We start from the raw sequence: 27,099 nt of genomic DNA, 5'->3' as shown, positions 1-27,099 counted from the left end.
GTTATAGCAGTCATTCCGCGAACATTGTGCAACGAAATGGCTTTTAGAGGCCAATCCACGAAATATAAGTGCCTCGAAAATTTCGCGCTATACGGTATTACTTTTGCTACACTTTTATAGTCCCAAAAAGATTCATGGTCATCACACCAAGGAGGGTGTTGTATTGTTAGGATGGGTTAACCATTAATTTTATCTGCCGAATGATTCTGGCAAAAATTTCAATATCTGCTACCTCGCCCGATTAATTCATGTGCAGATATTCACTTTTTCCCATTGGTAACCCAATCCAGCCACATCAAATGCCCCCGTGAAACCTATCCCCTTTTCCCACATAATGGCCGGAATGTGCTGCTGTGCAGGGGATTCTTGGTGTTTTCGGTGGCCTCAAAGTACTCCTGGAACTGCAGGATGACATTTATACAGCAGAACATGATGAGGTTCGTATACCAACGTGTACAGTAGCATACACCCTGGCCTCGGCTACCCACCAAATGACGTCTCGAGCTGCTTAAAAGGACCGAATCAATTAAGGCGAGGGGCCCGTGAACCCCGGTTAAGGGGGCTTTTGTTCCATGCATATACGTATACTTGGGCGAGGGAGGGGGAACGCCCCAAATAATTATGCTTACTATACATGGGTCGATTATAGTTGTTGACAGTGTGCTCTCTCTGTGACATTATTTTCTGGTGTATGTAGTGCAGGGCACCGTGTTTGACCCAATATTAGTCAATGGCAGATAAAAAGTTAAAGGCCAGTGACATCTATAGATCAATATTGTGTGGTGCATATAATTATAGCACCATTACAACTGTATATTAACTCGTACACAATAATGCTAATTATCAAATATTGTGTTAGTATAATAATCCAACCATGATCCAACACTTCAAACTCAATCGTTAAGCAGTTATACCGACCGTATAGCGCGAAACTTTCGAGGGGCTTAATTTTTCGCGGATTTCGTGGGTTAGCAATCCTACACGAAAATAAAGTCTACGAAAATTGTTCTTTAATTAGAATTACCTGCTATAACGTGCAAAGATTTTAATTTAAAGGCGTGGCTTCCGGTAAGCAGTCATTCCGCGAACATTGTGCAACAAAATGCTTTTAGAGGCTAATCCACGAAATATAAGTGCCTCGAAAATTTCGCGCTATACGGTATGTAATAATTTATTTCTAATTTACGAACTTGGAAATGAAAGTTTCTATAGCTATTTCAAATGATGTAAGCTGTGTTTTCAAAGAATTATGACAATTTTGGAAGCACTGCATGGAGCTCAAAGCAAAAATGCCAGCCCCCACACCACACCCACCTAACAAAGAGAATATGCAAGTTCAGTGTATAAGCATCAGAGTTCCGTAGTTACTGTAACAGTGTTTTACCCCTTAGTACACAATCATGCATGTGAAAGCAATTATTAATATTCACCTATATAATTATAGAAGTATAGCAAACTAATTCACATCATTCAATGCCGTAATTGTTTGTAGATATAATATATGGATAGATGTACATGACATTGGATGCCCATGCATGAAACACACGTACAAAGCACATGCAAGTGACAACGATATTCACCTATAGCAGTATAGCTCTAGGGAATTTTGATGAGCTCAAACACATGATTTGTTTTCCTAGAAAAGGGTGGTACTCATATGAATTCATGAGGGTTCACCAGAATCCCCACAAGAATGATCCACGCATGCAAGACCCATTATGAAAGTCATTACTCAACTATGCATGCAGCAAAATTCTACATGGGGTTGATCATTTCATCGCAGCAGGGTCATGGGTTATTTGACAGACTAAGTATAACTATATACAAGACATAATAGCTATACATAACGAAAACTATACACTGTGAGTACAATAATAGTCTTAACAAAACTAATGTTGTGCAGTCTTTGTTGTCTTGGATCTCTTAATTAGGTTTCGCTTGCGACCCTTCTACTTCAGGTTCGATATGCACATGTGAGTAGGTAGGATCGTCCATATTGGGCACTGGCTTTGACTTCTCACCATGGCGCAGCTGGAGATAGAGTCCAGCTCCAGAAGGCTCAATGGATGCCTGTAATTGTTACAGCGCATGCATGATGATGCGATTGAAATTTACAACACAATGTTTGTGCTTACCTGACTGAGCTCTCCATAAAAGGAGTGAAGTCTGCTGCCGTTGGTTGCATCTTGAAAGTTAATGCTTTGCCGACTAAGAACATCATATTCATCCTAAAAGAAAGAAATTTCACAAAACCCAATGGCACAATAAGACTAACTATTTACCTCACTTCTACTTCTGAAAACAACATCAGGTGCTGCAGTTAAAATTTGTTTGGACTTTCTCTTTGGATTGTGGGAGTAGCTAGTGTCTGTCAGGTTTGGCACGGGTCTTGACTTTTCACCAGGTCTCAGCTGTTCATAGGGATCACCTCCCAACTTCAGCTCAATCAATGCTTCCTGCAAATATATAAAGCTATATATAGCAATAATGCACATTAACAACACAAGTGCATGCATGCCATGCTCAATTGCTTACGCATGCAATAATTACCTCATTTAGGGTCCCATAAAAGTCGTTCTTTACATCACAACTATAGGATGAAAATCTGTTTGTCAACGGGTGCTCCAGCATATCATACTGACTTTTCTATAACACAAAGGAATTAAAACATTAGTAGCAGTTTGAGTATTTTACCTTTTGACAGTCTCTAGACTTCACATCCCTTCCAGGGTATTTAGAGCTGGCTGCCGTCTGTTAAATCACAAGCTTGTATAAAAAATGGCGTAAAATATCAGTAAGACATTGAACCTGATTAAGATAGGCATTCCTGCCTTGTGTTGTGCAATAAGCATCCGTTTTAGAGTCATGATCCAGCTGTGTGTTCCTATACAAGTTTGGTATATACAATTACTAAGTAGTTTTGAAAAAATAATGAAGCACCAAAACGTTTCCTTTGAGCATACCTAAGATCTCTGTTTTCTGATCGTAATGTGGATTCTGAATAAGAAATCACATACATGGGATAAAGTTATACCATGATATCCAGTCGTAATAGGTATTATAGTCAAGTTAGGAAAAAGAAAGTGAAACTTACTGCAATGTTTGTACACCCCGTGTCCAATAAAACTCCAAATAGTAATCAAAATTGTTATTCCCAAACACGATATTATCAGCATTGTAACAAGCATACTGTTGTGAAGTGTCAACCTAATCTGACTGCATTGTGTACCTATGGGAAAATGTGTAAGGACAACTGGCTATATAGCATAAAAGTATTCTACATAATAGTTAGACACTGTTTAGGAAGTTTCCATATGATTTAGAAGCCCAAAGGGCTGGTTGTAGTATCCCGAACGCAGTGAGGGTTCTACTAGCCCTGAGGACTTCCAAATCATGTGGAAACTTCCTAAACAGTGTCTAAGCATTTTAGACCATAGCAACTGTGAGTATTTAGCCAATCAGATTTGAAAGTTCTTATCTAATCTTTGCTACATGATTTTCTAAGTGGAGTACATGATTTTCTATTGAAGTACATGATTTTCTAAATTGGATAGAACATTTCCTCTAACCAATCAGATTGCAGTATTTATGACAAACATGATCTAATAAGACGTATTCTACTAAGACTATCTACATTTACCATACGAAATGATTCCAAAGGCAAATAATGAAGAAATGCAAATGAAAAGCAGCACAAGTAGGATCACCAAGGAAGCAACAAGATATTTCTTCCTATAGACAAATGCCTTCACCTTACAACAAGCTGCACGGGCAATTATATTAGAGATGAATTGGTCATGTGTAGTCAATGGTAACTCACCTCCTATAAGTAGTAACAAGAAATGAATGGCTGTCAAAAGGAGGAACAGTGAAGTTGTGATAACAATGGCAATTGGTTTTGTCCCAAAAGGGATTCCATCTGTAAATAACATGATAATTATAGAACAATTAAATGAACCAAACCTATAATTATACCTGTAACAGATATGTTTTCTTTGATACGTAAATTTTTGTTTGCCTCCATTGAAAACGCAAATGTGTGGACTGTACCAGGATTTGAATGTGGAATTTTCAACATTCCCGTGCTATTAATAGGCTGATTACTCAGTGTTGTGTGTCGTATAGTACAAGTAGAGTCGTTTTGAATAACTGCACAACTGACTGAATAGAGACAGTTAGTTGAATTAACTTGATTATGAAAGTAATCTGCACTTTTGAGCCCTATATATAAATAGCTGTATTATAAGAGAGTACGATGTAATAATAATTTATGTCTCACCTATTAGAAATGTGTACAGGTTTGTATTATTCCTAGACAATCTAGTAGTAAACAAACTCAGTTCAATGTTGTACTCTCTCACAATGGTTCTTATGGAGGAAAATCTGACCTCACAGAACGGACCGACACAACTCTTCACAATTTTGATCTCATCTGATCCATTAATCGACATGGTGTACACAAGAACTGAAGAACACATTAACTAAAGAGATTACATAAATTGTATGCATTCAGTATTTATGAACAACTTACTAAACTCCTCAGATGTACTTCTACACTAGTCAGAGCCCCTAGCCAGTACATGGCAGTAATCTTCGTATTAACAAGATCCCACACTATAATATCAGATACCAACTTTTCCTCATAGGTACTAACATCACCACATATTATGCTAGTAATTTCCTGATTTTCTAGTTTCAACAGATCAACAAAAAGAAGGGATGAAAAATTTGCACGTGATTGATCAGCATATTTAGAAACAGTGACTAGTTGAACTGCCAAAACAGCAGGATTATTGATAGCCTCAACAGCAGTAATATTAGCACGATAATCAGGAAGGAACGGAATACCGAGTTTAATCATTTCAGGAGAATTAGAGCTCCTATAGCTCCATTGCAATTGTGCAAGATTCACTCCTTCACAAATCAGCATCACACTGACATTAACCGAACAAGCCATGTTCACTTTATTGTTGACAAATAGGCTCACGTTAGCCCCTGAAAATAACTAGCTGTACATAAGCATGTCTATATAGAGCCTCACAGAAAAATTACACAACTTACCTTTAACAGGAAGACTGTAAACAGCAGAACAAATGAAGAAAAGACAGATAAGAATCATAGCTATATAGTTATTAGTATTTTGCAGGCTGCTTTTTTCCTTTGCAATAATTATATAATACTAACAACATGCATGCAGTTAGGCCACTCCAAGTTATACTCTGGTTTCTGGTCCACCGCCCGCATCATATTTATTCTTGGATTTCTATTGGATTTCTATTGGATTTCTATCTACTACACATGCGCAGAATGTTCCATGTGGCACAAAATAGTGTGATAATGATATTCATTTCCAAAAATTAATAATGAGATTCATAAGGTGAAATGATAATGACATAAATAAAAAAAGCCGCCCACCCGCATGCAATTAGAAAAACTTCAGGACCAGAAACCAGAGTGTCACTTGGAGTGGCCTTATAATAATGTATTGCTGATCATGTGAGCTATGTACAGTCATCAATCATCAAAATTAATGCATGCAGTCACTTGACTACTTCACCATAGATAGTAGAGGGGAGGGATTGGAAACATCGATCTCAGGTGACCAATGTATTGCCCTAGAGAATTCTGACACCATCTCTAAGAATCTGTCCTGATCTCAGCACATTACCAACACTGTGAGGACATCCAAACAACAATTGGGATTGCTCCACAGGAAGTTAAAAGATGCATCACATGCAGCAATCAAAGCATACAATTTACAGGTCCTGGAGCACTTTACTGCCCAAACTTGAATACTGCGCTGCAGTATGGGACCCCCATCAATCAACACTCACCAAGAAACTGGAGAACACCCAATCATTTGCCTGCAAAATCATAACCAAAGAATGGAAATCTGACTAGACTTCTCTACTTTACAAACTCCAACTCAAATCACTTAAAGACCGCAGGAATATCCAAAAACTTAAAGTATGATTCAAAATCATCAACAACAAATCCTGTATTCCTCCCACTGTCTTCTAAAACTTAAAGTATGATTTAAAATCATCAACAACAAATCCTGTATTCCTCCCACTGTCTTCTCACCCCACCCATCCCCTTCCCCCCGTCATCCGCACAGCCAAATACTCTTTATACTACATGTGGGCACCTCATCCCACAAACATTCCTTTTTCCTGGATGTAATACCAAAATGGAATTCTTTACCACCAGAAGTTATCAACAGCTCCTCTGATTCATCATTTAAATCGAACCTCAGTAGCTTTTTGTGTAATAATTATTATAATTAGCCGTAGCTCCTGTTTTATTTCTCTGTTTTTGTGTTGTCCAGGGGAAGTCTTCACACTAGCCATCTGAGCTACCTGACCTACCCTTATGCATACCCTGGTTTTGCATAAAAATTTCTTAAATAAAAAATAAAATAAAAAAAAATCATGCGTGTTGCATTCCGCAAGTATTGATTGCGATTGATTGCGAGCCAGATGCAAAAACAAAAGAGAAGAAAGTGAAGAAAACTGCAGTAAGCACTGGCAGAGCTAGTCTGTATGTACATTATCCATAGTAAATGTATGGTTTACATCATTTACCTAAATTTATTTGATCATCAGAGCTCCATGTTACACTGTTTTACATGTATTTAGCTAAGAATTGGTAAGTAAGAAACTTTGTGGGGGGATATCTTGAGCTAGGAAGTAGTCATGGTTGCTTGAGAGTGATCAGAGTGTAGAGGGAGCATTGAAATATGCAGTAGGCATAGCCAAGTTGAGCATTATGCTGTTTAATGTTCAATATTAAATTTTGCTTTTAAGTGTGAAAACAAGGATTCAAAAGTAACTTGTTTTGCGGGGGAGCTACTGGTTAACAATAAATTGTACATCACTATTGTTTAGTTCTACATGTTGCTTAATGATCCCGATGTGCAGTAAGAAAAGATTTTCCTTGCTAACGTTTATCGTTTTGGAAATAATTATACTAATTCAAACTTACCCATACTTTTTCCCAGGGGTACTCAGAAAATCTGAAAATCTGCCAAGACCCTTTTGTATTTTGTATGCCAACGGCAGAGGGGAGGGACACATGATAACCCCACTGTTATGTATTATGATTAGTAAATTCTTTTGCAAGAGCTAAACATGCAGTGACCGATGACAAGAATACACCATTGCCTAAAAGGGCGTCAGGCTCATAAAAATTATGTTTTGTGTTTGTAAACATTTTTATGTAAACATCAAAATTGTGTGATTGTGTGAAAGCCATAATGTTATGAAGCAGTCTATAATAATAAACAGTGCCTAGTACTAGTACCATAAGTATAAATAATTATCGAGTTCCTAGATTTAATTTCTTTTGTAAATGCATGCCTTGTTATTTTCAAGGTTTGTTGAGAATGTGTAATCTCCACTCAAGTATTTGCAAAGAGAAAAGTGTCAGTCATTCGGATGTACAACCAGAGCAACTACAGTAGCTATAAGTAGTTGATCAGCATCCAGCTTTTCCCCCAATCTCTTCCCATTAAATTAACTTCCTGTCAATTTCCGGTGCGACACGCATGGGCCGCGTGAAATCCCTGTGTTTCCAATCCCTCCCCTCTACTATCTATGACTTCACTGTACGTACAGTGGAACCTCTGTTAACAACCACCTCTGAATAAAGGCGGGTTGCTATATAATGGCCAGACACCCAGGTCTCAAATGAACAGTTTGTGTACAAAACAACCTCTCAACAAAGGCCACCTCTGTATAAAGACCAAAACATTGTTCCCCAAAGGTGTCCGTTATATAGAGGGGTTCCACTGTAATAGGCACTGTGAAAATTGTTTAATTACCTATAGTCTAGTTCTTAGACTACAGCTTTAGCTCTTCCGTATGAAGTTTACAAGCTGATTCATCGTGTCGCCCTCTGAAAGGTATATTTATCTACATCTCCAAGCCTAGAAAGAGAGCTGCAAGACCGCACACAAAATACCGACTACCGTAGGTAGGTCTATAGCGGGTAATTTTCGTGGGGTAAAATATTCGTTATTTTCGTGGGCAGGCTGACCTCCACGAAATTTTATCGTAGGCGTGGCTTATCTGAACGTAGGAATGCCGTGCAGCCACGAGACTAAACGAAATTTTTACACACGAAAACTACAATTTCTCGAGTTGAACGAATTTTTTACCCCACGAAACTTACCCGCTATACGGTAGTGTACTGTAGCGGGCACTATTTCTCTTTGTGTCGCCCTACCCATTCATTCGTATAAATAGATAGAAATTTCAGTTTAACATTTTCCTGGCCCATGCACTGACGCTAAAATTTGCCGACAGAGCTAGCTTTGTGATTTTTAACTGCATGTACACAATATGCCAATATGCACAAAATAATGATATTCATGCATAGAGCATTTAATGAGTGGGTGGAAACACTATATCGTAACCATAAAACACTTGTATCTAGCGTGAGTGTGATTATTTTATAATTATGCAGCAATTAAGATTATTTATGGCAATAATAAAAATAAAAATAGGTCATTCGATACAGGTATTTTCTTTTTTACGTCTATATAGGGGAAAATTAACTTATTAAAAGCCCGATCATAATGATAACATGCAGGCAACGTAAGTTTTGCAGTTCATCTGCTGATCTAACAACAAACTTAAAATTCTCAAATGTATATATAATTATATAATTATAACAATTAACAGGAACAAGTTTTTTGGATATGCATGTATATCTGTAATACCTGAGGCTTATATCAATTACTTTGTACGTCTTCATTAGATTTAATTTCATCCAGGGAGTGTCCTGTGAAGATAGCTTATAATTATCAGTGTACAAACATTCGGTTTTTGATCGATACATTGTCATTACACAAGTGAAAACCACCAAAAGCAAGGCTACATATTTAATTTACCTTCAGAATAGTAGTACTATATAAGGTATCGTGAATATCTACATACCTTTCTGATCAGGTAGCCTGCACAAATAAAAGCAATACAGTGCTTGTATATATACAGAAAGTAAGTATAGCATGCATGGTTATAGCAAAATTACCTCATATGTAAATTGCCAAAATCTGTTGTACCTGAAATGTTATTACAAAGCAGTATAATTATACAGTTATTTCACTCACCTTTTTTTGTCTTAATCAAAAGCACAACAACAACAACGATTATTATAATAACTAAAGCAACCAGAAATATCGCAAATAGCACAATCAGTGCGATCCCCCAGTCTGGTAGTCCAGTGCCTGAAAAAAATACGTAAACAATGTGAGGACATAAATTTTTAATTACTTGTTTGAGCAGTGAAACCGATACGGTCCACAACTTGCAGGCTACCATTAACCAGCAGTGTAAACTCAAAGAAGTACGTGGTATCAGCACTAAGTCCTGGTAGGTGGAATGGTTTGTCCAACATTGGTGTAATCTCATCTGACAGTTCTCTAAAAAGTGGATCAGTCGTATAACGCACCCCGCAGTTCTGACTACTAGTGGTTAGAGCTGTAGATATGCACTGGACTTGGAACTGATTATTAATAAAGGAAACCTGGGGTACAAAATACTGTTGAGCCGAAGAATCTGTGAAAATAGATGAGACATCGATCAGAATTACAGTTGTTATAATTATAGACAGTAGAATGAACTTACCAATACTATAGGGGTAACAAATAAGTTCACTAGGCCCCAGCTCGCTTGTTGCCAAAATAGAAACTTTTATTGTTCTATTATCTTCGGTAATACCCTCACTGAAAGTAACATTGCAGAAATTGTTTGGGCAGTCATTGTGATTTACTGACTCAGAAATTGACCTCTCAGCCGTAAGGTTAACTTGATAAAAAAAGATCAAACCGTAATCAGGACAAAAGTTTTCCTGGAAGAACATAATTTATGAGCAGTAAGACCTTAACAGTTACTGCATGCATCAAAATCGAGTCAACTTACAGATTTTCTCCATTGTACTTGCACACTGTTTAATCTCTCAGATTGATATTCTGTTGTCACCATAGAGAATCTTGGATCCCTGGGTCTGCTTCGATCAATAATTTGCACATTAACTGGTTCGATTTGAAATGTAGCCGCATCACCACATTCAATATTCATTACATTATCAGATTGGAGTCGAGATAAATTTGCAGTGAGAATGGAAGTGAAATTCGCTCGATTTGTATCCACTGTGTTCTGTGATATTGCAACCAATTCGACAGATAAAAATGCAGTTTGTGAAGGCTGACTTTGAGACGGGGAACTGTCGGAAGAATATATGACGATATTAATAACTTCATTGTATCTCCAGCGCAGTTGATTAATATCCACCCCCTCACAGAACAGTGTGACAATTCCAGGACAGTTCTCATCCAGTAGATTGATACCTCCCTCAACAGTTAGGTTGACACTGGCTTCTAAAATAAATTATGTTGGAAATCAGTGAAAAACAATTATAGCAATAAATTATTGTGAAAATGTGTCTGTTATTACACGTATACTCTGTATACGTTATACTTTATTGCCAGTAGGCACAACAATTAAAGATAATTATTGCTTATTAGTGTAATTTATGTATCTTGTCTTTTTCTATACAGATAACGTGCCTTGAGATAGGTGCAACCAGAAGATGGCAATTATGAGTGAGGGCAGCTATAGGAAACAAGAACACACATAAATTATACAGATTTGTATAGCGAATATCATGCATGCATGCATATGGGATTAATAGCGCGAGTAACAAGCAATGGCAAGGATACTAATTGCACGAGGCGTAGCCGAGTGCTATTAACCTTGCCAGTGCTTGTTATGATTATACTAATTATAGCTAAGTGGGGAAATACTACACTGGTAGGAAGCTACAACAACATTAACTTTCACCATTTGTCAAGTTACATAATAATACATGTACATGTATAATAATTATAATTATATGTACTAAGTATCAAGCAGATTTTGAATTGTTAATCAATGACTCCTGTATATAATTATATATGTTCGATTCATATAGGGCTAGGATTGAGTTTCATGTTGGGACAAATTAATGTTGAATTTTCTTGAGCAAGCTAGTAGGTCTATGGAACATAAACAGCCCAATATTCTTTTGCATACAGTACACTAGCTGCCATCACACTGTGATTTATATCTCATCTCAAAAAGAAATATTGTTTATAAAAACAGTTAGATTTATAATACCCTTAGACTATTATAAATTACATGCAGCTCATTAATCAATGTAGATCTATCATAATTATAGCACACACAACAGAATGAATGCATGAGACTTACAATCCTTCTCTTGGGACATTGGTGGTACTTGACCATCTTCAGAGACAGTGTCAGTTATAGTAGTTATAGATCTAGCTACACAGCTACAGTTTCACAACGATTCACTTGTGTGTGGCCTATTAAGCATTGACTGTCTATTATTCGATATTCATGGTGTGGGAGGATGTACATACATGTGCACACAAATATTATGTTACCACTGGCTGCCAAAGATAATCATGCATGCTAGAAATGCAAGTAGTCTGTTTGTAATTGTATGGATCATCTGCATGGTATATATGATGTGCTGCAAAAAAATTAGCAGTTCTTCCAGTAAGTGCATAAGCATGCAACTTTAAGAATTAACCTAATGGAATTCCACAAGTGGAAAAAATTATTTTCGTGTCACACTATAAGAGATGTAATAATCTAATCTGCATGTATGTCTGTAGTATAAACAGTCTTAGAAGCGTAAGCTTTCAGCTTTAGTTTTTACTTCAGTCTTTTAGTCCCAAATAGATTAAGATCAACACCAAGGTCAGAGGAGAATCGTCAGGGTCAAAAGGTCTTATAAAGCTGCTTCAATTGAATTCCACTCATCTACTCTTCCTTTAGTATCTCCAATTCACATGCATGCAGCTATATATAGCTTCGTGGAATTCAATTAATAATTAGAAGAAAACACGCCACACTAAGTGCCACCAGCAGACAACACAATGCATAGAAAATGAAACTCCTTAATAATTATAATCATAACCTTATCAACTTCGTGATATTTATATAATACATCAACACTTCAAAATGCATGCACTCAGTGTAGTACTTGCTATTTTCGAGCGCTTGGTTACTCAATTGCAAGACCTATAATCCGGAAAGAATATGTACTCTACTACAAATTATACTAACTATACTAACTGCATTTGTGGAGAGACTTTTGGAAGCACAGAGGTTGCAATTACTGCCGTCACCTGCTTCGTAGTGACATTGATACTCTCATGTCCGCTCGGAATGATAATAGGAGCATGTCTGCATCAAAAGAAATGCTGCAAAGAACATCCGAAGCAGTCATCTCCAGAGAGTAATGAAAAAGCGAGAGCTGATACAATTCAGCAACAACTCAAACATCGAGCGAGCAAGAATTTAAAACCAGCACTCTCTGAAACATTTGCTGAAACAGCTCAAATGCAAAATTTAATACAGATTGAGAAAAACTTATCCCACGGCGGTCAGCTAACGAGAACGCACAGCAGAAAGAGTCTACCACCTACACCCACTAAACGAACGGAACCAGTTCAGCGCAGCAACAGTGTCTCCTATGATGTGGTGGATCTAGCGAAAGTCAAAGGCAATGTCTCGGGTATGACAGAAGTTGAGTTGAAAGCTAACGAGTCTTACGGGCACACAGACAAGAGGTCTTCAACTGCCAAGAGCAATATGACTGCTTGCCCGCTATATTCTACTCCAGAGAGCAAAAGCCAACAAGATTTGTTAACTCGTCAGTACAGTAACATCAAACTGAAACCGAAAGCAAAGAGAATGAGCGAGCACCCTGCTATCGACCATGATAAAGTACTGCTAGAGTCTAACCAGTCGTATGGTCAGCTAACGGCTAGTATGGGTCAGCTAGGGGCACAAGAACCACTACACGAATATGACTACGTCGACACTCAAAAATTATAAACTTATCACGTAACAATTAATCCCTTAGGGACTGCAGTTTACAAAAAAACTTAGTATCAGCGTAAAATCTCGAAGTGTATCACAGTACCAATTTTTCCCAGTAGTTTTCTATTTGTGCATGTATACGTATACTTTCATTATATCATCACATTAATTATTATCACAAGTTTTATTGAAAGCATTTTTTACTTTGCCTAAGACGAAAGTACTCGTTTGCACAAAACACCACACAGAAACAGGACAGAGGTCCTAACAGAGAAAAAAATGATATTGTCCTCAAGAAAAATCCCACTGCGAATACAAATAGCCCCAATACAATATAGCTTAGACTAATAAAACGAGTTACGCTAACACAACAGGATCTGCATGTTCTGTTTGTCTCACTTAGTTCTCTCTTACTGGCGTTGATTTGGTGGTCAAGCATCATATCCGATACTCTGTCTTTGAGAAGTTTGGTGCTTTCATCGGTGGACGATTCACCACTCGTTTTAACAGAGGTGAGTGGGTGATTGGAAAACCAGCTGTCTTGACCGTACCATACCACCTGTAAATATTATGAAACGTTACCATGGTGGCATCAAAACATGTGTAGTTGACCACAGGCTAATGAGTACAGTGCACAGTACATACCCCAGTACATGTACACACCATGAAAGCTTTCATAGCTACCCACGGTGAAATCATACATCTAACCAGATACCGTATAGCGGGTAATTTTCGTGGGGCAAAATATTCGTGGTTTTCGTGGTTGGAGGTCTGACCACGAATATTTTACCCACGAATGAAGCGACCTTGCCATACCTTTACCTACAATCCAAGCAACAACCACGAAAATATTACCCACGAAATGTCTCAATATTGCTGAACCACGAATATTTTGTCCCCGAAAATTACCCGCTATACGGTATGATTTTTACGTAAACAACTTTACCTTGTGTTTTCCTAGGCAACGTTATCAAAAGATAGTCACCAAAGGTCTAGCTATAGATTACCATGGCAAACCATTAAGGTAGCAAACATAAGGTGAGGCACATGTACACATCTTCACATATCTTAGAGCCACTCCTTTTGTAAAGTTCTGGTGAGATTATCCCGATTAAAATGTAGAAAATGCTCCAGTACTCAAATCACTGATTCAATTTTACGGCTCATTTGCTTACTTGGAATCCGTTAATGAAAGCAACAGAGCTAGAATAGTAGCGCATGACAACGTAAGGAAGAGGCATGTTGAGTCCATACGTAACCAGAAAGTCTGTCGTCTTCCCAAAAACTGTGATAATGACCGAAATCGTCGACTGGCCTTCGGTTGACTGCAATTTCATGTTCAGTATCACCTATAGATTGGATGACAGCTAGTATACATGCAGTGTCATAGTGAGTAGTGATTACCTACTAGGTGAGTGTATAGTTGGTTCACTCAATTCCCATCTTATATTGGGAATCAACATCCTTATCAACATTCAATGTTACAAGTAATAATTATTACTGTTACAGTGGAACCTCCATAAAATGTACACCACAATGTGGGAACAGCTGTTTGGAGTAGTGATGGTCTGAGGTTTCAGCCAACCCACATGCATGCTCTAATCACATGCAGTCAATTCTAAAAGCTTTCCAAACCGAGGTATTCAAAAGCTTTTAGTGATCAAATGAGGCAGAACCACAGAATCTTTATGTATACATATGTACCTGAGGAAACGTCTCAATAGACCACAGGGAGATAGCTATCCATTGAATCTTTTCTTTAGACTCAGGTAGGTTCAACTCCAGCTCGATAATCCCTCCCCATATCAATAAACACACCAACAATGCAAGCAACCTCGTCGTGAAAGGTTTCTGGGAATACATCATGAACTGCCCGAGGATAATCAACTCTAGTACAGGCATGTACACAGCAGACACCCTGACATAGAGAGGCAGCTCAATGGAGAAAGCAAAGAATATGTTCACAAGAGAAGCGGTGAAGTTAGCGACTGCCCAAAGAAAGCTCAGACCCGACACAGAGCGACGGACAAAGTTTTTGAGTACTTGTGGAAGGAGTACCGTAAACCAGAGAACTGTGCTGACAAGACCGGCAATGTTGGCTATAACACACTCCCACACAGGCCAGGACACCCAGCAATTAACCTCCAACCATTCGAGCTCATTGTTTGTCGTGTTACTGCTCATTATGGCTTCTTGTTCAACAGAGATCTAGATCTAGTGGAGTCAAACCAGGCCGCATAGTCGAGCTTGTCTACAGGTCTACAAGTCTAGCAGTCACCGAGAAAACATACTGTATGTGGTGTGTGAGGGGAGGGTATATATATTCTACATTGAAACACACAGTAGTTACGTTACCTAGATGAAGATGCCAAAATCAAAACACTCTTTAGCTCTTTTCGGTCATGTGTTAGAAAAAGGGGAGGGGCTAGGCTTAAAATTGCATTGTCTGCAGAGCTCATTCACAAGCCGCGGTGTGCATTGTCAGCTCTCAAAAGCAGCATGGCTACCTCAAGCTCAGAGGAGAGCAGGCAAGAATGGACCGTCCTTCTGTCCAGCAAGAGAAGACTAGACAGAGAGAAAGGCCTAACAGCCCTAAAGACTCTACTAGCTTCTTCAAACCTCCAGCCAGAAGACAAGGAAAAGATAGAAGCACATGTTCTCACACTCATCACCTCCCTTGTGGGGCCATGGGAGGACAGACACGGTGGACTAATGGCGACTGGGCTTATACTAGAGAGTGGAGTGGCTACGAGTAGTTTCAGTCGACAGGTGACAAGTTCCGTACCGCTACTGCTGGAGGAGACAGAGTCGAGGGTGCGCATTGCCACTGGTATGTACATGTACTAACATTGTACATGTGGGGGAGGGAATGTATAGTCATTGATAATAGATAGCGTTTCTGTGGCAAAATAAGATACAGTATAGTATGAAGCTATTTAATATGTCCAGGTAATAGTAGTATCAATTTATTTATTGAAATTGATCCTCACTTGCCATTGGTTTGTGGATTTGTTTCAATGACTTCTTCTTTTCCTCAATACTGTTATCCCCCCCCCCCACCACATATTCGATTGAACTCAATGTGAATACAGTGTATTGTATCCTCCAGTACAATTAATTAATGTACCGTATCACCACAGTATTGTACATGTACCTCTCCCTCACACACACACAGGAGAGGTTATCGGCAAGCTGTGTGAGGTGTGTGGTGTGAGTGTGTACCGTGAGCTGGAGGGTATCCTAGTGACGGGGGTGAGGGTGAATCTGGACAGAGACAGAGAGGTGGTCAATGAGCAGCAGACAGAGATGGTCGGTGGTGATGGACGACTAAGCTCTCCACCAGCCTTCACCGAGGGCAGCAGAGTAAGTGTTGTGCATGGAGTAAGAGAGTAGTCCACTAAATGGAGGAGAGGAGTGCTGGTTTAATTAATTATTCGTATCGGCAGACACTATTTTCCCAGGAAATTTGTTCTTGACCTACACACGGTTTACAAGTCAACGGTGGCTTATGATGCCCACTGCTGAAGTAAGTAGCCTAAAAAAACTGATACTGAAGCTACAAATGTAAAGACTACAGATGCTACTCTATAGCTACTTACCAGGTCTAGGAACTTGGTCCATCTCAACAGCTTCTTCCTCTGGTTCTTCAGGCTCTTTATATTTTAGCTTGAACTCTGAATGGTAGCTTTCTATCTGGCTATGATCCCAGTCACTATCCTCTGACTCAACAAGGCCATAGGCATCGATATCCTCACTGTCGAGCTGCACTAGAACCTTGCTAAGATTATCGTACGAATATCTTCAAGCATTATCAAACGGTCACTTTTATTTCGACAATACTGTACGAAGCGTACCTCAAGGCAGCACAATAAATATACCACGTGAAAGAGCAGCTCAATGCGCATATGCTGGTACCTATAGCGTCTGCATAACTCTAACACATCGTGCACAATAATTTGTCAGTAGCCACTAACCTTTGCTTTAGTGGGGAAAGAGTTTTGTAGTCGGACTTGTAGTTATTAAGGATGTACTTGTGGCCTTACTTTGTACACATTCTTAAGTTGGCTAGGACCTCACACAAAACTTATTTGCAGCTGAAGTGATCCCATACCAAGAAGAATGGAAAAGGGTCACTAAAGTAGAAAGCTATAATTGTGATTGTAGTTTGTTGTTGATCCCTCCCAGACAGTCAAGTTTTTTGCTGTGATATCCCACATGCATGTCTATTAATGATGTCAACAAACAACGAAGAGTGTAGACTCTTAGTTGTCTTGGAAGTATTTTTTGCTGTGATCCTACATGGACAGTGCACGTCTCATACACCACTAAAGTTAATGTTTAGCTCCTGCTATAAATCATTGTAGCCATGACATACTGCATTTGAGATAATTATAGTATAGATCTATAGTCTATATTTAATTCATGTCAACAGCCGAGGGTTAGTACTTCAGTGCTCTAGTTTGTGTGTTGTCTGTGTATTTAGGAATCTGCTCACCTGGCTGCCATATGTATGTATTACTGTATTTACAGCATAGATACAGGTACAATGTAGCCTCCACACAATGTGACAGATGTTCACGTTAAAGCTTCTTTGCAAAAGATACGTTGCCTGGCTAGCTAGCTATATGCATCCTTTATTCGATACGTATTTGCAGCTAGAATTACTGTATGAATCGGGTTTGTTGCTTCTTTGCTGATCCTAGCCCCAGAACATATCAGGAGCCATATTTCTAAGACTCCCGACTTTTTTTGCTGTGATCCTAGGCACAGTGCATGTCTCATACACTACTAAAACTCTGTTGTCACGAGTTTCAGCAATCCTCGATCTAGTCTTTCACTGCTCCTAGCTGTCACTGGCTGCTTAGCCAGCTTCCATGCTCATGCGTATATACATGTGCTACTTCGTTAATATTGCTGTATACACTCCCATGGTTTCTATAGATCTACGTGTATATCATGTCAACAGTCGGCCGGGTTTTTAGCACTTCAGTGCTCTAGTTGTAAGTAGATTCAGGATTGGTGTGAAGTATGGTGGTGTAGTATACAGTGGAACCCCTCTATAACAGACAACTTTGGGGAACAATGTTTTGGCCTTTATACAGAGGTGGCCAAGTTGCTTTGTACACAAACTGTTCATTTGGGACCTGGGTTCCTGACCGTTATGGCTTTTGTTGAGAGGTTGTTTTGTACACAAACTGTTCATTTGGGACCTGGGTGCCTGGCCGTTATGGCCTTTATTCGGAGGTTGTTGTTAACAGAGGTTCCACTGTAATAACAAATTGTAAATGTGTGAGTGATGTTACATGTACTAGTCAGTAAGGCAATAAGACTTGTTCAATGAATTGTGATGGTGTTGTTGAAATATCCCCAACCCACACACACACACACAGCCGAGCTCCCCCAGTGCTGCTCAGATCTTCCATGACACTGCTGGATGGAAGGCCCTCGAGACTTACATGCTGTGAGTTCAATTATACAGAGAACAATGCTCCTTAGGTGCTAGTTGAATTTCTGTGAACTAAACTGAAACCTGAAGTGCGTTGAAAATGATGACCTTTACCGTACCGTTTTTTTTTGTAATGACCTTAATATGTAGTCTGACATTCCCTCTTACTCCAGGGCGCTGAAGCATGCAGTGCGTGGGTGTGGTCCATCGTTCCAACCGTTCATCACCAGCGAGCTTCTGGAGCTCATCTTCACCACACTGGAACACACCAACAGGTTTGTGAGGGAGACTGCCTTCAAACTCATAGCAGCCATCGTCAAAGTACCAGGTTAGTAGAAATCACGGAAATGTTGTATCCTAAATATCTTAAGTAACTTTTCCATTGTTAAACTTTAAGTCCTCAAGAATCCTTCTCCATTGAACGAATATCTCGACAACAATTTTAACTAAATAATTTTCCGTGCAGATTTGCAATATTTTCATTTCAATGAGATACAGTCCGTCCATGTTGACCAAATTCAATAGCACACCTGTATACTTATGTGTACAGTATTATTGTGAGCGTATTTCTTCAGATCTCTCTCCCTCCACTACTGCAACTCACTGGCCAATGGTGGCCCAAGCTCTGGCAAGTGGACTGGCAGACAATTGGAGTCAGGTCAGCTACAACATGTACCGTATTTACTTGATTAAACGCCCATGGTAAAAGCTCTGTCTTTATCAATAAACGCCCATCTTAAATAATCGCCCATGTATGGGCGTGGCACTGTGGGTGGAGCTGAACTAGCACGTGGAACCAGTTGCAAGCACGGTAGCATAGAATATAGATACTTTTTATGATGGCAGAGAGCTATAGAGAGAGAGATACCAGCACAGGGGGAGAAGCACCACTCCTATGACTTAAGATTGAAGCTGAGAGCTGTTGCAGCAGCCAAAAAGAGCATGACAACTGCTGCTGTGCAAGAGTTTGGAGTAGACATGACCAATAAACGCCTGTTTCAAATAAAGCACCCATCTCGTTTAAATGCCCCCTTTACAGATTTCGATATGAAATAAACACCCGGGTGTTTAATGAAGTAAATACGGTATGTCTCTCCTTTATCCTAGCTAGTATCTGCCTATCACACAAAGTGAGCAAGTCACCCTCTATAATATTTATAACCCTCTATATTTAATTCTACCGTAACCTGTAGAGCACAATTATTTTTCACTTGTGTTAGTAGGCCACCTCTTTATATAACCATTGTTGGTCTGCCCAATGGACACTGCTATAAGCATGTTCATGAACTCGATATCTGTCTTAACTCCTCCCCTCCAGGTGCGTATGTCAGCCTCCGTGGCTACGAGGGAGTTCCTGGTCCACCTCCCCCCAGAGGAGAGACAACCACACCTACCCACACTGCTGCCAGCCATGTGTCTTAACCGGTAATAATGGTGTCTGTTACATGTACATTAGTACCCACCTCACTTAATGTTTATTGTGTAGTGGATCTTTACCGGCTGTGTTTTAGCTGAGTGTGATTATTACTTATCTATTAGAAGGTCTTTACCAACTTTCCCACCCCAGTGTAAGTTGAGTGTATTGGTTGGCTGATGCTTACCATCTACCAGCCATTGTATGTTTTTTGCTTCAGAAAGTATTGATCTTTACCACATACTCTTTTAAATTACATGTAGGTGTTGTTAGATATCACTTGACGTGAATTATGAGCCATATAATTATACAGATTTATACAATGGGAAGATTATTGACCAACTCTTAATTCTTAATTATATTGAGGATACAAATGACGTAATATTGGTCAGTGAAAGTTAGGATCTAGGTTAGTTAGGTCACGTGTTTTCGGTTTATTTTTCCGCTATGGATTATTTGGAGCTAAAATTATGTTTATATTGTATGTGTGGCCACAGTAAATAGGGATCCTGTGTATATAACTCTGTGATGTTTGTCCTTTTGTGGAGAGTTAGAATACATTTGGTGGTGGAAGCCTTTATTCATTCGTTGTGGAAGCTTCACTATTTCTCCTTCTCTCTCTCCCAGGTACTATGTGGCTGAGGGTGTGAGGATATACTCTCAGGAGACCTGGAGGGTGGTCACACAGACCAGAGGAGTGCAGCTGGTCGAGCAGCACATTGATAAAGTGGTGAGTGGGTGCTGTCTCCCTAGTACAGTACATGTGCAGTGACACTTCAGGATAAATATGCAATTCTTTAGCTACTTTTGAGTGCCTATAATTTTATCTATAAGAATGTATATTTCCTGTAGATAGTGTGATGCACATGTACAGTGTGATGCACATGTATATATACCGTATTACTAGAATATTTTGCGTGTGAAAACCCTTTGCAAATGAGCCAAATCAGCAGAACATTTTTTTTTGCGATCTACCTAGTGCGTTCTGGCAAGCATCGTGTGTATTACTTACAGTGTAGGTTTTGCGATTTTATTGTTGCAAATTGATCAACCCTCGCAAAGTTCGCATAATTAATTTATTATGTTTGATGCTCGCAAAACATTCTAGTAATGCGATACATGTAATTTACAGTTTCGTAACCTATTATTAGCAGACTCAATTGTTGTGATGTGTGTGTGTGTGCAGGTGGACTTCTACATCTCCCAGAGCCAGGCGGCCAACCATGCAGTGAGAGAGGCAGCCTGCATCTGTACGGCAGAGCTGGGCACTAAGGTGGGTAACCTACTGGCTGGATAACAAGCTGTTTGATTGATTGGAGATTTGCATATCCAGGGTTTCATAGGATTAAGTGTTTTAGGGGGGAGGGAAGGTTTGGGCGCACGTAAACACGTTGCAAAATGTTTGATCACACTCCCTATTACATGCTAGTGCATCTAGTTACATATTGCACATCATAGACAGTACTAATGTGATGATGTCAAACATTTTGTCGGGGAAGGCCCCCCCTCCCATTCGATGAAACCCTGATATCCCCTGAACTCGAACTACCTCATCATAAATTATTTCTTCACTTAATTATACACATATTCAAAACCCCCCTTCCCCCTCACACACACAGGTGAACAAGGATTGTCTGAGACCGTATGTTGGGCGACTGGTGAGTGTACTGTTGGAGTGTTTCCATGACGATAGCTGGCCCGTGAGAGATGGTGAGTGTTAGTCTACTTAATCATCTAATCTACTCACTCCTTTAGCCGCTTGCCTGGCCTGTGGTAACTTCTTGGGATGCTTCCCAGATGAGTGCAGGTGAGAATTACGTACCTTAACTAATTTGCAGTTTCATTAAGTACAGTGACAGTGAGCATATACAATATCATCTGTTTTAATTGGATTAAGTACTTAGCCCTCCTCTGCAAGTACCCATTAGAATGTTTGTTTTATAAGTACGTACATATTCAATGATTCGGAAGTGTACATAAATTGTGACAATCTGGCTAGAATATGGTAATTGGATTAGGCACTCCCGTGTTTACAGGTCACTATTGCATAGTTTGTTAAGTACATGTTATCAATGAACTGGACATAAGTTGTGACAACTACATGTACCATCAGTTGTAATTGGATTATAAGCACTCCCTCTCACTCCCTCTGTTTACAAATGGAATTTTCTGAATTCTGATCAGTTGTACTTTGCTTCCCCTCTCCTCAGATCGTGGCTGGATGAACTGTTCCTACTGTTCCTTACCAATCTTGAGGACAGCATACCCTCAGTTAGACAAGGGGCGGCTGCTGCTCTCACCAGCGTCACCAAGGCCTATGGTGAGACCGTGGGATACACATACATGTACATACATCATATACATTGTACAGTAGAGCGTAGTAGTAACCTATTATGACTTTTAATCTGACCTGTGCAGGATATCTTGCCACATTAGCCTTTCTTTGATTCACTGCCACAGCAGGGCGTTAATCTCGCGTGCAATGTCTCACTAAATAATGATTACACCGTAACGCGCCTGGATTCAACCACGCCTATTGTTTCCAATCCTTTCTCTGCCTTAATCTATGGTTTGTCTGTTGCATATATTCAGCCTCTGGAACCAAGGGGTCCATAAAAAGGACGTTCTGCTGTACCATACATGTACATGCACCACAGATGTAAACTGATAGTTTAAGTACCCCATAATTATAAGTGGATTATCAAGGTAGCCCACAGTTCCACTAGTCCAAACTTCAAAATGCTTCAGATGAGATCACAGTTGATGTTGGTGACTGATAGGTCTAGACTGATAGTACTGTAAGTACAAAAATGTACCTCATAAGTGGATTAGCAAGGTAGCCCACAGTTCCACTTGTACTTGTCCAAACTTCAAAATGCCAGCAGATGAGATCACAGGTGATGTTGCATGACTGATAGGTCTAGAGTAGACTGATAGTAAGTACAAAAATGTACCTCATAAGTGGATTAGCAAGGTAGCCCACAGTTCCACTTGTACTTGTCCAAACTTCAAAATGCCCCAGGTGAGATCACAGGTTATGTTGTGTGACTGACAGATCTAGACTGATAGTTTAAGTACAAAACTGTACCCCATAAGTGGATTAGCGAGGTAGCCCACCCAGTTCAAGCTTCAAATGCCTCATGCCCACACAACCAAAGCAGATCCTATGTACACTATATACTTGTTCCCTACTATTCATCCAATGTGTGCCCCATCAATTTTCCTCCAGGCTCAGAGGTCGAGGAGAGGGTGTTTGTTGTGATCAAAGAGAGACTGCCTCTAGCAGCTCAACAACCAGCCTCTCAGAGGTGAGACTCACCAACTAACCTGTGTAGTAGTAGACCTTTCTATTACCAGGCTGCAATATTCAATTTGTATGTTATATTCAAACTGTGTGCGAGGGTTGATCAATTCGCAACAATAAAATCGCAAAACCTAAATAATTATTACTAGTAAATCCTTGCCAGAACGCAATACATGTACATGTAGTTAGATCACAAAGGGTCATATTTTTTGCTGATTTTGCTGATTCGCAAAGGTTTTTCACCAGCATATACGTAATCACGAACATTGGATCAGTCAATGTTCAATAGCACAGGCAGCTATAAAATAGCCCAGTGCTTGTGTATGGCAGGTAACACGCAATTGAACTTTGACCTGGATATAATAAGGAATGTGAGTCTCAAACACTTCCTACGACTCGCGGATGTCGTACCTCCTCTGGTGATGTAATGCACTTTTTGATACATCAAAGTGCATTACATACAACACAATCCGTTTGCTGTTAATGTTAATTCTTTCCTCTTTCCTCAGTTCCTCTGGTATTGATCCAAGACCGGCTGTATTTGGGGTGGTGCATCGTATCCATGACGACCCGACTCACACAGACCAGCAGATGTACTCATGTGGTTCACTGGCTCCCAAAATGAGGAGGGGAGGATGTATGGACTCACACTATCACAAGCCAGGAGAGCCGTGGGAGAAGAGTGAGGGGTGAGGGTGTGTGCATGGATATGCTATGTGATTGAGGGTGTAGTGGCATGGGGTATGGGATAAAGGTATATACCAGGGTGTCATACAAGGGGGGAAAGGGGACCAAAAACATGCATTCAGGTACTAGTGAGTACCCATAAATGTAGCTGGCAATGTTACATATACTAACAGGGCATTGAAAACAGTTGACCCCCTTTTTTAGTAAAATTGTTTCCCCCCCTAAAATTTGCATTTACATGTAAGTACTAGTACTAACAGGGTATTGATATAACAGTTGACCTTTTTAGCAAAATGTTTTTACTTTATTTCCCCCCTCTACTTCCAGATCCTGTATGACACCCTGATATACATGTAGAAACTCTTACTTCATGCACACACGTACTATACTGATTACCTCGCTTGCGCATGTGCTAATTATTGAATTATTGTGTGGAAAACTACCAGTAAATAAAACATTCGTGAAAATGTACATGTGTATGACGTTGTAGCGGATTGGAGTTATGCTCTCGCCGGATTCCTTGTTTTCACGCTTTTTGGTGTTTTTCCCGGCCAACCTTTCATTCCATTCTAGTATTAACTTTCTCTCCAATAGAGTGGGTCTTGTGAGCTCTCTTAGTTTTCTTTTCAGTGCATGGCCATTGTACTGACAGCACGTTTAATATATTGAGTGCGCGCATGCACCAGTAGTCATCTTCTTTTTTATTGCCTCCTATTCTACTGACATGCCCCGGCCTCCTCTTTTCATTTTACCACTTTGTCCAGATTTGCGATGTTTCAGACTCAAGGGGTTCGGATTAGGTCTACTGTGTAAGCCATTAATGATGGTTGGATTAATAACTATAATTATAATTATTGATCGTGTTGTGTTCCGGGTCCATCTAACAGCTAAGTTGTAATGCTGTTGTAACAGATTACGTATGGCTCTCTTCTGTTTGCTTTTTTGGAATTCCCAGCCAATCCTAACAAATTTTCACATTGCATTTTGAAATTGCAAAATTAACGGTTTTGAAAAGTCCTTCTACATGTAGTCTTTAATGGTTGTGGTGTGTAAAATTGTATAGACACAGTACATTTTAATCCTGCTGCCTTCCCTCCAGTGCCCTTCTCCTGCTCGGAGAGCTGAGTGGTGTGAGTGGGTGTGGTGACCGAGTGTCCTCCCTCCTCCCCCTCTGTGCTGAGACACTACGACACAGACACTACCCTCAACACCTCAACCTCCTGGAGACACTGCTCAAACTGGTGAGATGGGTAATGGCATGATCGAGGTATGAAAGTACCAGTATAATTATTAGTACATGTTATGTATATACGACTGTACATGTATACATATTATAATTTGGTAGTTAGGTATACAGTACAGGTCAACTGAAAATTATAATGTTTAACTTTCAAGACATTTTGAAAGTAGAGATTACACACAGTGTGGTACGTGTACATGTATACTATACTACGCTATCTTGAAGGTGTTGAATGTTCTCTCTCTCTCTGTGTCTACAGTTGCCAGTGTTTGCCAAGTCTCTGGGTAAAAGAGTGTTCAAGAGGCACCTCGAGCTGTTCCTAGACTCCATCTTCTATGGACTGGTGAGTTATCAGTGGGAATGCCATTCTTTATAATAATTAATGGAGTGTTTGCTTCAAAACACTTGATCAATATTTACCCATTAAGTATAGGTATATACACTGCATGTACGTGTAATTGAGAGGACAGTGACTGGGATCATACCCTATAATGATTGTGCACACTCCATGCAGTTAGTTAATTACATGTACATGTATACCCCCATCTCTCAGAGCAGTGACAATGCCCTGGTGCAGTCTGCTGGAGTGGACTGTCTCACCTCACTCTGTCAGCTGCTGGGGAGAATGATCCTCAGAGGGAGAATAGAACAACACAATCCAACGTGAGTCAGTGTGTAATGTCTAGTTTCTGTTTCTAGCATTGCATAAACTATATAATTATATTACCATACACATAAACTCGCAGCCAAACCCATTTTAAATTTAGGCCAAGCTTCCTTAGGACGACTGTACCCATTGTGTCACTTTATCACTCGTTACAATTATATGTAGCCCCATAATAATTGTAAAGTCATGAACCTCCATAAACCGACACTATTGGGGAATAGCTTTTTGGCCGTTATAGAGAGGTGGTCTTCGTTGAGAGGTTTCGATTTCCCAATCACAATCATGTATGCTCTATATAGGAGTCAATCCCTGCTGCAAATGAATCTTGGAGCTTTGCTAACTGCTTCTCTAGCTCACGAGCTACAGTTAGGTTTCTCGATAGTGCAACAAATGCTATCTCAGCAATAGTGTTCTGCTAGTTCTAGGTGTGGCTGTTTGTTTTGGGAAGTTATTTTCCATTGCTAAAGCTGATTGGGGACTAGAAAGCTGCTGATTATGTGGAGTATAGACAGGTGACTGGCCGTTCCTAAGAAATTGCTTTACATTAAAGTCGTTCAGATTGACTGTATATAGTTTCAATCCGAACCTGCCGTTTTATATAGCGTGTGGTTGCTCTTATATAGAGGTGGTCGTTAATGGAGGTTCCACTGTATGATGCTTTCATAATTTTACATGCTGTGAATGTATTACCTTTATGGTTGCAGGTATCTGGACAAGTTTGACAGAACAGTAACTGTTGCATAGCTTCTAGCTCTTAATGGTTATTTTGTAGCGGATATATAAAATTCGCTACATTGTATTTCAATATAATAATTATAACTCAATATATATATATATATAGATTCCACTTCAGTGTGTTTAGCAGAGAACTATAAGCTGTTCCCATGAATAACTAATATAGATTGCTTGAGGATACAAATAACGTAATGTTGCTATATCGCTAAGCATTGACCAAATTTGCTTTTTGTTACCTATTTTGCTTCCTATAATTATTGTACCTATATATATTTTGCTTCTTATAAATAGCCAGGCAGTGTTAATCGTTAGTACGTACAACTCGATGAATTTACAAGTACGTGCATGCATAGATACCACAGACACGATAAACTAATATCATCAGCACATCATTATCATCTAGCTATACTGCCGCCAGAGCTAACCACGGCTGGTTTCCTGACTTACAGTAGCTTGGTACCTAGCTGGGCTTGGCGGCCAGGCAAAGTAAATTAGTAAAATAGCCAGGCCTGGTAATTTCGGGAAAAATGGGTGACAACAAAAGAATACTAGTAGACTCTCTTAGCATAAAATAATAATTGTTCTATGGGAAAGGCCTACTGGTCGATCCACCATAGCAAGTTACTGTAATCGTATTACCCGAGGCGCGTGGGCGGCCACGGGTATAGTAGTCTGTTGGTTTGTTACCCGAGGCGCGCGTGGGCGGCCAC

General features: G+C 39.7%; 4 protein-coding genes across 5 annotated transcripts; 1 reads left to right on the top strand and 3 right to left on the bottom strand.

The window, feature by feature from the left end:
* Positions 1 to 1,806: 1,806 nt before the first annotated feature.
* On the bottom strand, positions 1,807 to 5,260 carry LOC135351027 (uncharacterized). Its single transcript, XM_064549926.1, has 14 exons — positions 5,062 to 5,260; positions 4,532 to 4,995; positions 4,280 to 4,481; positions 3,976 to 4,221; positions 3,821 to 3,919; positions 3,641 to 3,763; positions 3,095 to 3,229; positions 2,964 to 2,997; positions 2,809 to 2,884; positions 2,695 to 2,751; positions 2,551 to 2,646; positions 2,283 to 2,456; positions 2,136 to 2,228; positions 1,807 to 2,070 (listed from the first exon to the last, which is right to left on the bottom strand). Exons 1-14 carry the CDS (start codon positions 5,117 to 5,119, stop codon positions 1,924 to 1,926), a joined length of 2,004 nt encoding a protein of 667 aa, XP_064405996.1. The 5' UTR covers positions 5,120 to 5,260; the 3' UTR covers positions 1,807 to 1,923.
* Positions 5,261 to 8,622: 3,362 nt separating this feature from the next.
* On the bottom strand, positions 8,623 to 11,418 carry LOC135351045 (uncharacterized). Of its 2 annotated transcripts, none has more exons than XM_064549948.1 (9): positions 11,253 to 11,418; positions 10,571 to 10,616; positions 9,924 to 10,381; positions 9,630 to 9,852; positions 9,276 to 9,560; positions 9,113 to 9,229; positions 9,034 to 9,064; positions 8,940 to 8,956; positions 8,623 to 8,784 (listed from the first exon to the last, which is right to left on the bottom strand). In XM_064549948.1, the coding sequence occupies exons 1-9, from the start codon at positions 11,286 to 11,288 to the stop codon at positions 8,735 to 8,737; spliced, it is 1,263 nt and encodes a 420-aa protein (XP_064406018.1). In that variant the 5' UTR covers positions 11,289 to 11,418; the 3' UTR covers positions 8,623 to 8,734. The 2 variants fall into 2 exon arrangements, with proteins under 2 accessions (XP_064406018.1, XP_064406026.1); XM_064549956.1 differs by having other exon boundaries at positions 9,034 to 9,055.
* Positions 11,419 to 13,065: 1,647 nt separating this feature from the next.
* On the bottom strand, positions 13,066 to 15,328 carry LOC135351017 (cystinosin-like). The gene is made up of 4 exons (XM_064549915.1): positions 15,252 to 15,328; positions 14,601 to 15,186; positions 14,072 to 14,245; positions 13,066 to 13,455 (listed from the first exon to the last, which is right to left on the bottom strand). The coding sequence occupies exons 2-4, from the start codon at positions 15,078 to 15,080 to the stop codon at positions 13,081 to 13,083; spliced, it is 1,029 nt and encodes a 342-aa protein (XP_064405985.1). The 5' UTR covers positions 15,081 to 15,186; positions 15,252 to 15,328; the 3' UTR covers positions 13,066 to 13,080.
* Positions 15,329 to 15,347: 19 nt separating this feature from the next.
* LOC135351009 (uncharacterized) lies at positions 15,348 to 26,657 on the top strand. Its single transcript, XM_064549902.1, has 17 exons — positions 15,348 to 15,726; positions 16,072 to 16,259; positions 18,287 to 18,357; positions 18,516 to 18,670; positions 18,918 to 19,000; positions 19,661 to 19,767; positions 20,384 to 20,486; positions 20,943 to 21,029; positions 21,376 to 21,466; positions 21,512 to 21,563; positions 21,967 to 22,076; positions 22,986 to 23,064; positions 23,570 to 23,749; positions 24,847 to 24,988; positions 25,247 to 25,330; positions 25,541 to 25,650; positions 26,359 to 26,657. Exons 1-17 carry the CDS (start codon positions 15,396 to 15,398, stop codon positions 26,396 to 26,398), a joined length of 2,013 nt encoding a protein of 670 aa, XP_064405972.1. The 5' UTR covers positions 15,348 to 15,395; the 3' UTR covers positions 26,399 to 26,657.
* Positions 26,658 to 27,099: the final 442 nt, after the last annotated feature.

Source organism: Halichondria panicea, chromosome 1 (assembly GCF_963675165.1).
Source record: "Halichondria panicea chromosome 1, odHalPani1.1, whole genome shotgun sequence".
Taxonomy (NCBI): Eukaryota; Metazoa; Porifera; class Demospongiae; order Suberitida; family Halichondriidae; genus Halichondria; species Halichondria panicea.
This window is presented reverse-complemented; position numbering and strand designations above follow the sequence as displayed.